This window comes from Meles meles, chromosome 11 (genome assembly GCF_922984935.1).
Source record: "Meles meles chromosome 11, mMelMel3.1 paternal haplotype, whole genome shotgun sequence".
Lineage (NCBI taxonomy): Eukaryota > Metazoa > Chordata > Mammalia > Carnivora > Mustelidae > Meles > Meles meles.
Window position 1 is genome coordinate 6,922,387 of NC_060076.1, and position 12,986 is coordinate 6,935,372.

General features: G+C 54.7%; 1 protein-coding gene across 15 annotated transcripts in view; it reads right to left on the reverse strand.

Moving 5' to 3' along the window:
• Window positions 1–12,986, reverse strand: part of SPTAN1 (spectrin alpha, non-erythrocytic 1) — a 61,835-nt gene that overhangs the window by 24,718 nt on the left and 24,131 nt on the right. For 6 of the 15 annotated variants that reach the window (XM_046021948.1, XM_046021949.1, XM_046021947.1 and 3 more), the window contains 16 exons: window positions 12,625–12,735; window positions 11,865–11,942; window positions 11,570–11,725; window positions 11,138–11,342; window positions 10,478–10,659; window positions 9,894–10,137; window positions 9,581–9,703; window positions 8,828–9,045; window positions 7,939–8,031; window positions 7,458–7,592; window positions 6,242–6,390; window positions 5,226–5,285; window positions 3,925–4,123; window positions 2,827–2,931; window positions 1,777–1,800; window positions 1,207–1,245 (listed from right to left, as the gene is read on the reverse strand). In XM_046021948.1, coding sequence (XP_045877904.1) covers window positions 1,207–1,245; window positions 1,777–1,800; window positions 2,827–2,931; window positions 3,925–4,123; window positions 5,226–5,285; window positions 6,242–6,390; window positions 7,458–7,592; window positions 7,939–8,031; window positions 8,828–9,045; window positions 9,581–9,703; window positions 9,894–10,137; window positions 10,478–10,659; window positions 11,138–11,342; window positions 11,570–11,725; window positions 11,865–11,942; window positions 12,625–12,735 — 2,121 coding nt within the window. The remainder of the gene's footprint in view (window positions 1–1,206; window positions 1,246–1,776; window positions 1,801–2,826; window positions 2,932–3,924; window positions 4,124–5,225; window positions 5,286–6,241; window positions 6,391–7,457; window positions 7,593–7,938; window positions 8,032–8,827; window positions 9,046–9,580; window positions 9,704–9,893; window positions 10,138–10,477; window positions 10,660–11,137; window positions 11,343–11,569; window positions 11,726–11,864; window positions 11,943–12,624; window positions 12,736–12,986) is intronic. The other 9 variants (XM_046021950.1, XM_046021956.1, XM_046021958.1 and 6 more) reach the window with 3 other exon arrangements.

A 12,986-nucleotide genomic window follows, 5' to 3' on the forward strand; every position in this document is an offset into this window, starting at 1 on the left:
CCAAGACCCTCGTGTCTCTTCTTGGCTATCGGGCTGCTCGTCTTTTTAACAGTGTCCCCCTTGAACTAAGGGCAACAGCCTTACCAGATAGGGGCAAAAAAACCGAAAAAAAACAAAAACAAACAAACAAAAAACCACAAAGACCAGTGAGTTAGCTTTCTTCTCACCAAGGTATAAATCAGACCCTTGGATCGCAGAACCCACTGGGTTTTATGTGAAAAAAACCCCACATTACAATACTGGTAATCTTCAAATATGTTAAGAAAATCAGGGGCCAAAAGCCGGGATGTGGGGGAGTCGGGCTCATCGGTGCTGCCGTGACACGCCCAAGTGACATTTTCAACCAGTGTGGGTGTGTACAGGGTTCAAAAAGTACACACCTTTGTCTCCAATCCGTTTTAGAAATAAAAGTTAAAGAGAAAACTTGTATGTGTTTATTTGGTGGCGTCCGTATTCACAAAGCCACCTGAAACACACTCCCGAAAACAGGCCCGTTACCAGAAAAACCAGGAGGGGAGACGGGTGAGGATGTTGCCCACGCACATCACCAATGATCACACCCTGCAACCTAAGGATAATTACGATGGAAAACAAGGGGAAAAAGCTGAATCGAAGGGAAAAGGCATGCTCCCCCCGGTGTGGAACCTCTCTAATGACAGAACCATCCGGGCCAGGAGGGGTGAGGAGGCCAGAAGCAGGGGGCCCTAGCCAAGCACGCCGTGTCTGTCTGGAATCGTGTCTGTCGTGGAAGGTACATCTCTTTCTATTCCTTCTCCCACATCTCTCTGCAGGATCTGGTATCTTTGAAGAAGCATTTCTTAGGCCCCTGGGGAAAGTGGCTAGGCAGAGGTCATTTTCTTGTCCCTGTTCTGTCCTCCGGGACTGCAATCCCACGGGTATGACCACGCCGGGCCCTCACGCATGCTTTACTCTGGCAATGACGTGGATATACAAAGCCACCTAACCGAACTCATCCTGAGCACCTGCACGGAACACCTGCTTCTTTTTACTAAGGGCTGCGTTTTAAGACATGACAGAGTCAAAGGACAGAATGCCAGGGTCAAAAGGGAACCAGCCAAGAACTCCAGAAATGACCAGAGACTCCCAACAAGCCCAAATCCTCAGAAACAGACACACCAGAAAAACCCATAAAATATGTCTATTCCTGAAAACCTTTGGAAACGTAACTGGCAAGGGACTTCCTACCTTCCACGGGGATGCGGTCTTGGAATCCGTTTCATCCTGCTTAGGGGAGAGGCAGACGTTAGGAAGCCATGCAGTGCAGAACGACGCAGCCCCCCCACCTCCCATCCGTGGTGGGGGGTCCCCAGAGCCATCAGCCAGAGGGGCCTTTCCCTGAGATCAGAAACTGCTGGCTCAGAGCACACCATAAGGCAGCTTGAGGGAAAGGAAGACAACAAACAGGAGAGGAAGATTCTAGTCTTTTATGGACAAAAATGAAGAGAATGAAGAAATTTAGTAAGAAAACCACCAACTCTTGTCTCTGTCCTACTCACTGGATTCTTGGAAAAAGGATAATAAATAAACACAATTGCTGTGGAAAAAGCTTTAGAAAACTGAAGAGAACTTTTTCTTATGGTCTTCTGGAGAACGGCAAATCAAAACCTGCTTCTGCTCTTCTTTCTCTTCCAAGGATTTTTACCAACAAAAGGCCCCTCTGAGGTTTGGGGACAGAAATCCATTAAGAGGCTCATGACTTTCTATTCCTCCTCCAAACCTACCCCTCCTCACGTTCCAGATTCCACACAGACTTACCCTGGGCATCATGCCGCACACCTCCTACAGGGAAAGAGGGAAACAAGTTTCATTATTCGAGAAAACATGCAGCTTCCTGTGACACTTGTAACTGTCAAACCCGGACACAGGGACAGAATCACAAGACAGACTAATTGCCCCGAAGAACTTCTTAAGAGTCTGACAGACTGTTTATATGTAAAACCCTTTATTTATTTAAGAAATGGGTAAGTTGGGGCGCCTGGGTGGCTCAGTGGATTAAGCCACTGCCTTCGGCTCAGGTCATGATCTCAGGGTCCTGGGATCAAGCCCCGCATCGGGCTCTCTGCTCCGCAGGGAGCCTGCTTCCTCCTCTCTCTCTCTGCCTGCCTCTCTGCCTGCTTGTGATCTCTGTCAAATAAATAAATAAAATCTTTAAAAAAAAAAAAAAAAAAAAAAAATAAATGGGTAAGTTTACTACTCACTAAGGGCCATATACATAATAAACAAGGGGCACCTGGGTGACTCAGTTGGTTAAGTGTCTGCCTGCAGCTCAGGTCAGGGTCCCGGAGTCCTGGGATCAAGCCCCAAATTGGGCTCCCTACTCAGCGGGAGGCCTGCAGGTCCCTCTCCCGCTTCCCTTGCTTGTGTTCCCTCTCTGCCGGTGTCTCTTTCTCTCAAATAATAAAATCTTTAAAACATAATGAATAGGGGCGCCTGGGTGGCTCAGTGGGTTAAAGCCTCTGTCTTCAGCTTGGGTCATGATTCCAGGGTTCTGGGATCAAGGCCCAAGTCGGGCTCTCTGCTCGGCGGGGAGCCTGCTTCCTCCTCTCTGCCTCCCTCTCTGCCTACTTGCGATCTGTCAAATAAAATCTTCTAAATAAAATAAACAGTAAACAACTTCCACAATATGAAACGGGGCACATGGAGAAGACAGGAGGTAAAGGAAATGGGGCCAGAGAGAACCTGACCACACCCGGGCCGGCACTGTGCGCTACGGGACGCCGCGTGCTGGGCCCGGAAGGACACAGGAAGGAGCCATGTTGCTTCCTGCTGGGCGCACGGGCTCCGTGCAAGCCCCGGGGTACTCGCCTGCTGCTGGACGGCCTGCACCTCCTCGGCCATCAGACCTTCGGACTCCAGGTCTTCTGCCACCTTGTTGATGTCCTTCAGCCGCGACTCATTGGCCTTCAGATCCTGTAAAGCAAAAGCCGTAACAGCTGAGGCGCCAAGAGTAATACAGAGCAGGAGGCGGCAAAAGAGGTTCACGAGCTACAGTTTGAACCCACAGGTTTCCGTTCACTAGGTATCCTGCGAACCGGTTTCTCTATTCCACGGGAGTCACCTAAACTGGGAAATCCTGACCGTGGTGACCAAGGAAGCGAGGAAACAATAGGGCACTGACTGACAACGGCTCGTCTCCAATCTGCTTCATCAACTGTGGTTCACACGCCATGATTCTGTCGGGATGGACATCCGCGTTCCACTTTCTTTGGAGGAAGGTGTTTTTAAAATGTGCTGAAATTCTAACGACGGCCCCTTGGGGAAACAGCCCCTCACCCACACGAACTGGTTATGAAGTTCTCGAAGTGGGAACGAGAAACAAGATGTGTTTTAGGCGCACAGCGGAGCCCCACTCAGCCATAAAAAGTTGTGGAGTCGCGACACCGGGGAGGCAAGAATGAACCAGGAAAACACGCTGCTCCGTGACAGCCGCCGGCGGCGAAAAGTCACGTCATACAGGATTCCACGTGTACGGAATGTCCAGAATACGTCAATCTGGGGACAAAGGGCCGGGGACCCCGGGAAGGACGCTGTGCTGGGGGTGCAGCTCCCCCGTGACACGGGAAACGGCCCAGGACCAGAGAGGTCAGTGGCTGTGCCGCGCGGCGCTTAAGTGCTTCGAATCGCCCGCTTGAAAGACACGTAACCGGGTATCGTGTCCGCTTTACCCCAATTACAAAAAATACTCTAACACGTTTTTGTCTTTTATGTTCCAAAGCTCTTAATAGAGAAAAGAGCCTCGACTTCCATGAGGCTGACCCGGCGGAAGAAAAATTCCGGTTCACGTCCCCGCCAGTGGCTCCCCGGCGCCACCTGTGCGGGGTCCGTTCCCGTGAACTTCAGTCACGAGTCCGGACCACTGCGCCCTCGGGCCGCTCGTCAGCTCAGAAGCCAGACCGCCCGTACCTTCTGGAAGTCGTCGAACTTCTTCTGCAGCACCTCGACCTGCTCCAGGTCGGCGCCGACCTCCTCGCTGGTCAGGGCCGCCTCCTTCTCGTTGATCCACTGCTGCAGCTCGTTGGCCTCCCGGAAGAGCATGAAGCGCTTGCAGCTCTTCTCCAGCATGGCCTTGCGCTTCTCGCCCAGCTCCAGCAGAGAGCGGTACCTGCGCGAGGCCGGAGGGTGACAGAGGGGGCGGGCAGGCTGTTAGCTTCCCACGGACACTCGCCTACGGCCAAACCACCAGTGTCTCTGAGATGCGGGTCCGAGGCCATGAGTGTGTCGCGATGGTGCCCGGGTGACAAGGTGTCAGAACACAGATGAGGAGGAGGCTCCTACGGGCCCGCGCCACAGCCTCGGGGCTGAGTGCACACGGCGCTGGTCGCCACTGCGTGGCTGGGACAGCCAGGCACACTCATCCCTGGGCCCACGTTGCCCCGAGAACAGCACAACCACAAATGACTGGAACCAAGCGTCGAGCGCAGGAACACAAGGGGCATGCGAGCACCGCGGAGACGGGAGGAGCGTGCGGGCACGATGCAGACAGAGGTGCCGCTCCGCTCTCCTAATTCCCTGAGCCGCCCCGGGCCCTGGGGGGAAGGCATGCCCAGCTTCACAACAGCCTCGTACAGGACGTTAGCCTCTCTGAAGGGTGGGCGAGGGATACAATGATTTCTCAGTGTTTTAGCAACTCTAGACGGAAAATCAGGTCAAGTACAGAGTATCCGCACCGTTCCGGTGCTGGAAGACTTCAGAGGGATCAAAGAGTATTTGAGCTCTTAGGAGCCAAAATACAAAAGGCCGAGCTACTTACTAGCTTTGGAGATGTGAACGTGACAAACTTAGTAAAACGAAGTTAGAGGCTAAAGAAAATCCACCATCACCATCAAATCTAAGCTTCTCCGAGATAAAAAAAAAAAAAAAAAAGCAACGAGGTACCCAGACTCAGAGTACTGTAAAGGGAGGAATGGCGTCTGTCTGCTTCCTACTAAGAAACACTACGGGCCCGGCCTTCAGGTTCGCTGCCCAGCACGGCTGGCCCACCACCAAAGCCAACGGGGGGCGCGGGGCCCAACGACACCGAGCACGCAGCTGCACGCGGAAGCGGCCATCAACTGACACGGTGCCACCGAAACCTCGTCCCTGGTGAGCGAAGCTGCCGCAGGGCGGCGCAGCCCCCCCCCCCCACCACCTCGTCCTTCCGGATGAACAAGAGCCTTGGAGAGAAGCGGCAGAGGGAGAAGGACACGGGCCCGCCGCCTACTCACAGTTCCTCCACCTGTTTCATACGCAGAGACACGCTGCCGGCCTCCTTAGTTACGCGCGTCCTGCACGGGGGCACAGCAAAAGCATGCACAGATTAGTGCGATTAATCCACGGGAAAGGACAGTGGCCGCTCCGACGGGCGCCAGGAGGCCGGAGGCTTCGAGTGGGGGCAACTGAGGAGCCATTCAAAAGCTCTTGGAAGGAGGCCAGGCCACAAAGGAAATCAGGAAAGAAACAGCCAGCAAAGTCCATTAGAGGGTTAGTTCACTTTCCTCTTCCGCAACAGTCTGCCACGTTTAAGGCGGAAATTTTCCTTATACTGGCCGCACTGGGCACTTTACAAAGCAAGGCCAGGGAAGGGAAATGCTGCTCCAAAAAAGGGACCGGAGAGAGCGAATACACCCCTCCAGTCACGTGTCGGGCCGGCGGCTTTACCCCAGCCCCAACCGCGCTCCTGTCTCAGCAGGAACGGAAAAGGTCTGGAAGCGGACACGTAACTGAACTTCTCAGGGATCATCAGACTCACAGAAGTTCTACTGTAATGGAGTCTAGTGAGAACGTAACTTCTGTATCTTTTTCAAGTGCCTAAAACTTTCGAGCTCATTAGCAGAGTGAGACACCCTATAGGAGGGACTCAGGTCACTACAGGAGCTTTAGGTAGAGGACAGAGGACAGAACTACTTCGTAAAAAACCACCTCTGTCCCAGAGCGTCTCCCCAACTGAAGGATAAAGGTTCAGAAGCTGAGGTTTAGAAAATGCTGTGGAGGAAGAGAAACTCACTGTAGGGGAAGACACAAAATATGGAAAATAAAGGGGTCAAGGGTTTTAGGTCCAAACAGAACACGGTGGGTTAAAAGGGACTTGGCGGGAAGTGGGAAGCGGGTGTCCTGAGTGCACACAGGCACAGGAACAGTCGCTCCGAAGCTTCTGGACACTGCCTCAACCATGGCCTATGTGGGATGTGAAGGAAGCCCCGAGGGACACCGGGGCCGTGCTGGTCGCCCGTGGGGCTCTTACTGGTGGTCAATCTGTTCTTGCCGCACGGCTATGCTGCCCTGTTCCTCCAGGAGGTTCTCGCGGGAGGCCGACTGCGCGGGGTCCAGCTTCTTCACGTACGCCGCCGGCACGAAGCCCTGCCGGTCGTTCACTTCCACCTTCCACCAGTCCTAAGGAGACAGACGGACAAACGGAAGCATGAATTCCCCAGAACGGGAAAGACCGAGGAGGCCTGCGCACACGCAGGTGCACACAGATACACACACAGGCACAGATCTGACCACGTTAGGAAGATCCCGTGACAGTGTCAAAGTCACTTTGCTCAAGGACTATCACCTGCCAAGCACAGAGAGCGTCACGAGGAAGCCGAGACAACACCCAGCACGAAAGGCAGTCCAGTCACTCTCCGGAACGGCACTAATCGTGTGGCCACTAGCCACGTGTGGCTGCGTAAGTTTAAATAAATTAGAATAAAACTAAATTTAAGAGCTCCATTAACCACATTTCTAGTGCTTAATCAACACTTGTGGGAACAGCTACAGCAGAGCCCGCACTCACAGAAATGTCCACCATCACGGTAAGTTCCGTGGGACAAAGAGACCGGATGGTGGCTGAGAGTCAACAAGAAATACAAATCACAGATTTCCTCAAACGCTCACGGTCAGGGTAAACGGGGGGTATAAGAGTAAGGGTCGTTGATGACGACAGCGACCATCTCTCCAGCCTCGACTGGCAGCTTTTGCGATTCATCGGACAAAACCTGTGCACTGCCACGCACCACACCTCCAAGTCACTATCAAACCAGCACAGGTCACGGAAGGGAGGCTGAGGCCCCAGAAAGCATTTACCGTCGAGGGCCTACCGGGTGACATCACGGCTGCCGTCGGCTCTGCTGGAGCCACACGGCCTAGGTTAAGAACCCGCAGCTACGAGTTCCAGAAAAGCAAACTCTGGTCTAAGGAGAAGGGGTTCCACCTAGATGTGTGATCAGGAGAAGCAGCCACCCTCGAGAGTGGGAGCCAGCGCACTGGCCCCAGGTGTCGGGCAGACGCACGGATTACTTCCTTGATCTCCCATGAGATGGACCCGTATCAAGGGGGAGACTGATGGGGCGACTCTGGTCTCTCCTCAGATTCTAACCCAGACTTGTTCTAGACACAACGACCCACAGACACCCCATCGAACAAAACCGGCGGTGCTAATGGAAACAGACACGGGACCACTTCTGACGCCTTGCCTTGTTGGTGCTGTTGAGCAAGGTGAGAATATCCCCTTTCTTCATGGTGACCTCTCGAGGGCTCTTCTCCTGATAGTCGTAGAGAGCCAAGACCAGCTCCTTCCCAGTCTCGTCATCCATGGGGGCCACTTGTTGCTAAAAATCCCAAGGAAGGGCAAACCCGATTAAAGGATGTCCACGGTGTGTCACCGAGCACAAGACAGACTCCGATTTCAACTCCAACTGGGCCAAATGTCCCAAACATACGTTCATGAGGAAGTTCTCCTCTAAATTACCAGGGAAATCTGATTCCAGAACTTTAGCTATTCTGAATCTTAAAAAAAACAAAACAAAACAAAACCACCACAAAAATCTCGTTTTTTAAACCGTATATACGTCTTTGTGTCACAGGACGTCGCAGTGAGGCCACCAGAATGCAGCCTACGGCCGTCACACATGCTGGAAGGGCCGGGGCCCTGCAGCTTCCCGCGCCCCAGCTCACCCGGCATGACTGAGCCTGGTCCCGCAGAGCCTGGATGCTGCTGCCGTAGGCGCTGAGATCTGACATCAGAGCTTCGTGTTTCTTCAGTAGAGCCTGAAACCAAAGTCACGGTGAGCCCGGCGCAAGGAGCTGGGGCGCCCCGGCCACGCGGCCCCAGCGACCCGCCGGCGTCTGAGGCGCGCTCAGTTGCGCGCTGATTTCACCGCCTCCTGCTCCACACGCTCCCCTCGTTTCTAATGGACATCAAACGTGGAGGGAGTATCTATGTGATTCACAATACTGTCTTTTCTCCCTGCCCGTACGTGCCTCTGCGGGGCTGGGAACAGACAAGGAGACACAAGGCGCAGTGCCGCACACGTGGGGAAGCCACCACCTGGCCTGAGAACTCAACAGCATCAGCAAACCGAAGCGTGCCGGGTACGTGCCCTCCCCGTGGCTGCTACTCTCCCTCGCCACGTGGGGCTTCGCCATCACCTTCCACCGCTGCTGCCCGGGCTCTTCAGGCCCCCCCGCCCCGCCTCTTGGTAGAATCCTGTTTGCTGCATCAACATTCAGCTACTCTGGTCACGCGGACTCGCAAGCTAAGAGGTCAGTACAGGGCCACCAGCCCTTCGTGAGCAAGATGTCAGAGTCGGACTCAAAAATGCAAACCACGGGCTCACGGACATGTGTGCGCAAGTACGAGGAGAGAACAGAGGGACAAGAAGAGAAAGACGCTCGTGGTAGGAGGCAGTCTCCGCTCTCTCACGGCCGGGCTGAGTTTCCACAGTGGAAAGTAAACAGGTTCTAAACTGCCCTGAACATGGACAACGCAGAGGCCGCACCGGCCGCACACGGGCACCTTCCCAGCAGGGCCCCGAGCCGCGGCAGGCTCCTCGCGCTCGCTCACCTCCGCGGAGTCCTCGTCCTTCCCGTAGTCGGTGCTGCCCACGATGGGCTCCTTCTCCCGCATCCAAGACTCGGCCTCGTTGGCGTCGGCGAAGTACTGCTGAGCCTGCAGAGAGTCTTCCAGGTCCTGCCGTCGCTGGGAGGCCTTGGACTTGAGGGACTCCCACTTCTGGTTCAGTTCACTGAGCTTGGCCTTCACGTCCTCGGCAGCAAAGTGGCCTGGAAGGGAGGACAATGCAAAGGAGGCTGCCAGGACGCCGGACAGCCAGGCCTTCTAGGCATCCAGGGCACCTTGCTGACGCCGCTGTGGCGAGCCAGGCCCCTTCGTCCCGTTTTAGAAGGTTCGGGTCCCAAACTCCTAAGTGATCTGCTCTATTTTTGCCTCTGCGAGCCATGATCTCCATCCAGACCCTACGAAGCAGATACCCCAACTGACACCAGGGACTGGGGCGCAGACACATAACGAAAGCTTAACAGTGCCACCCCCTGGTCCTCACTGACACGCACCAGGCTGTTCCACTCTGGCCCCTACTTGACCTCACCCCTCACAGCGACGTCAGGAGGAGGCCTTATTACCTGCGTCTCACAGCTAAGACATTCAGAGTGAGAGGACAGGGTCTACTCAAGGGCACACAGTGAAAGGATGGAGAAGATCCTTAACCCCACAGTTCCATCTGACTCAAGTCCACGCACTTAACCACAGAAAGGACGTAAGGACAAGGACACAGCCGCTCCCCGGGTGGCACCCTCTCACCTTCCTCCACCATGGCGTCCCCCTTCTGCGTGACGGCTTTGATGCGGGGCTCGTGGCCAGCAATTTCTGCTTGGAGGGCCTGGTGCTTCTTCAGTAGATTCTGGACGCCAATCAAATCTTTGCCTGAAAGCAGAAACCGCTCCCTGGTCACCCAAGCCATCAAGGGCAAAGTCAGCCCTGTCGTTCTTCAGGATCCACCAGGGTTCCAGTTTAACTTAAACTTGACCTTCCTTGTTCTGACATGCACCTGCTTATGCTAGGAGAGGACAGCCCCTTCTCAGACTTGATTCTCATCTGGCGGAAGCAGACTGACCTCTGTTGGTGGACGCGGCGATGGGCTCTTTCTCCCGAATCCACGTCTCCTCGTCCTCCACGTCACGGAAGAGCTGCTGCAAGCGCAGGGAGTCAGCCAGCTTCTGCTTTCGGGCGATCATGGGTTCCTTGAGCGCCTCATAGCGAGCCACGAGGGCTTCCTGCTTCTTCTTGATGTTTTCGGCGTCAAAATGGCCAGCATCCTGGAACTGGCGGGCCTGAATGGTGATGCCATCAATTCGATCCTGGGGACGGAAGAGGACACGGGCTTGAAAGCGTGGACCAGCATCGGCAACAAGGCTCTGGACTGATCCGGTCCAACTTCAAGGGTCGTTTGATCACACACAAAAACACTCTTCCCAGCCCGGGGAGCATTTTTTCTGCCATCTCCTTCCCCCATTTGGGGCGCCCAGAAAGCTCTGTGGGAGGAGTTTAATCGGAGAAGAAGAGGGAATGTGTAAGGCCACCTAGGCAAACCCACACCTTTCATCCTTCCAAAAACAAGCGTGGTGTGACGTCGCTTTCTGTTCTTTGCTCCCGTTTCCATACCACTGGCCTGGCAACAGCCCCCAGGTCCCCCTCTACCTGGTGAGCAGCCACGTCAGCCTCCAGCAGGGCGTGCTTCTTCTGGAGGTTCTGGACGTTGGTAAGATCTTTGCCGTAATCGTCTGAAGCCAGATGACCCTCCACTTCGTACAGCCACAGCTCGATATCCTCGACGTTGCGGTTGAACTGCTGCTGCTGGTTCGCCTCGCGGAGCTTTATCCCTGGTCAAAGGAGCACGTCTGATTACCTATCTGTTCACGCGATCTTTCTGCCAACAGCGCTCACCACGATGGCACCTTACTGAGGGATTCGAGGTCAGGACCGCAGCTAACGCTTCACGTCCTTCACAAAGGACGGACGACGAGATGCGGACTTGGACGTTCCGGGGAAGAACGTCTGAGAATTACTGAGTGCCCTCGGCTCTCAGCTGAGCCTCGATTTTCAGTGACGGGCCCCAGTCCAGTCACGGCCGGGTGACCAGATCTCCCCCTTCTGACTCAGGCTCCCCCACTCACCAGCGATGTCAACCGCGTGTGCCCCATCACAAAGCATCGAGAACGCACGGCAAGTAACTCCCACCTGGGACATGAGCCTGCGGGCCCCCCTTCCCTGGGTGCTATAAGTCCCTGTACTTAACCGGGAAGGGACGTGGAAACCCCCAGCATTCCTGTCACAACCCAGGGAGACACCTCCTCTCACCTTTCAGTTCAGTGGCTTCCAGCAACTTCTTCCATAAACTGATGACCTCATTCATCCGAGCGGCTACCTCATCCTTGGCGTAGTGGTTGACATCAATTAGCTTTTGCCCCGCCTTCTCCAGGGCGTCAATGCGGCTCTGGTTGGCCGAGAGCTCAGCCTCAAAAGCCTGATGCTTCTGTACTTTTCCTTGTAGGTTGGATGGGTCCTGCCAATAAAAGGAAGAAGGGGGTTCTACCTTGAACCTGAGCATGGTCTAACCACCCTGCGTTACCTTCATACTTCTCTTATTGGCAGGGGTGGAGGCAGAAAACCGCCTACATTAAATAGTGCAGTTTTGGGGATTCCCTATTTCTTTCTTTAGCTATAATTTATCTGAGAGCTGCCTTTAGCCTCCTAGCCTAATGCTACACGACAACGGTGACAGGACGTTACTTTATAAGCTTCATCTGTGGCAGTCTTCATCTTCTCGTTGACCCAGCTCTTGAGCTCATCCGAGTCGCGGAAAAACTGCTGCAGGTGGAAAGAGTCCGCCAGCTGGGCCCGGCGACACATGGCTCTCTCATGAAGGGCGTTGCGGCGGCTCAGCAGCTGAAAGACAAGGAGCCACGTGAATCTCTGCTTCCTACTCCCCAGGGATTTCTGGCTCAAGAGGCTACAAGGCAACACGCGTCCCAAGAGGGAGAGCCGGGGACCGAAGGGAAGGCACGTGGGGAGCCCCGGAACGCACCGCATCTCGGCGGGTGGCCACGTCGTCCATGGCGTAGTGGTTGTTCTGAATCAGCTTGGTTGCAAACTCATCCAGCGCCTATGAGGGAAAAATCGGGATTCCTCGCTGGTAAGCACACGGAGGCACAGCGTGGCCTTGTAATTACTGACGGGTCACAAAACACTAAACCCTAACACAGGTCAACGTTTCTCCTTCACTTCTGAGCGTCTGCTTGACGGTATCGGTCAGAGACGACACTATCGCACTAGCTCCCTTCGGGACGGAAGACGCTTGCTGTAGCTGATGTCAGGACACATCTGACAGGATCAGACAAGGGGCACAACAGGTCGGCAGCCTTCCAGTTCCTGCCTCTAAGAACTGTTTTCAAGGGGAAAAATACCTCTCCCACGAGCTCCAGATACTTCTACTTTTTATTTTTTGAAGAGTTTAGGTAATCTCTACATTCAACGTGGGGCTCGAACGCATGACCCCAAGATCAAGAGTCGCACGGTCCGCTGACTGAGCCAGCCGGCGCCCTGAACTCTTAACTACTCGCAGTGCAAGTGAAACGTTGGCGTGGAGGCTGACATCTCGAGAAGATCTCGTCCCGTGAGCTACGGCAGGCCTCCTGCGAGGCCGAGCTCCGCCACCACGGTGAGCGCTGGAGCTGAACCCTGTCTCCCGGGTCCTGACGCATCTGCCCAGAAACCCTTGAGAAGAGAATGGACTCCGGGCGGAACCTGAGGATCACCCAAAGCTACGACGACGAGAAGGGTCTTACCGTGATTTTTTCCTCCTGGGCGCTGAGGGACTTCTCGAAGTCCTCGTGTTTCTTAAGGAGCGCCTCCACGCTGTCCAAGGAGTCTCCCAAGTCTTCGTTCAGTAGGAAGGCCTGGAGAGAGACCAAAGCGCTCAGAGGGACGCCCCTGTCCTTTCACCCCTTAAGGCTTTTGGCAAGCAAAGGAGAGGGTGGCCGGAACACGGAAGCAGGAAAGAGATTCTACAGCTTTTAAACTCGCAAGATCTCTTCCAGAAAGCCTAACGTCCTTTAGAGTCCCTCAACACTAATCTAGTAAGAGGCTGACCCCCGATCCCAGCGGAGGCGCTGGGGGTCGCTCGGCGAGCCTCCTCTCCCGGTTCACA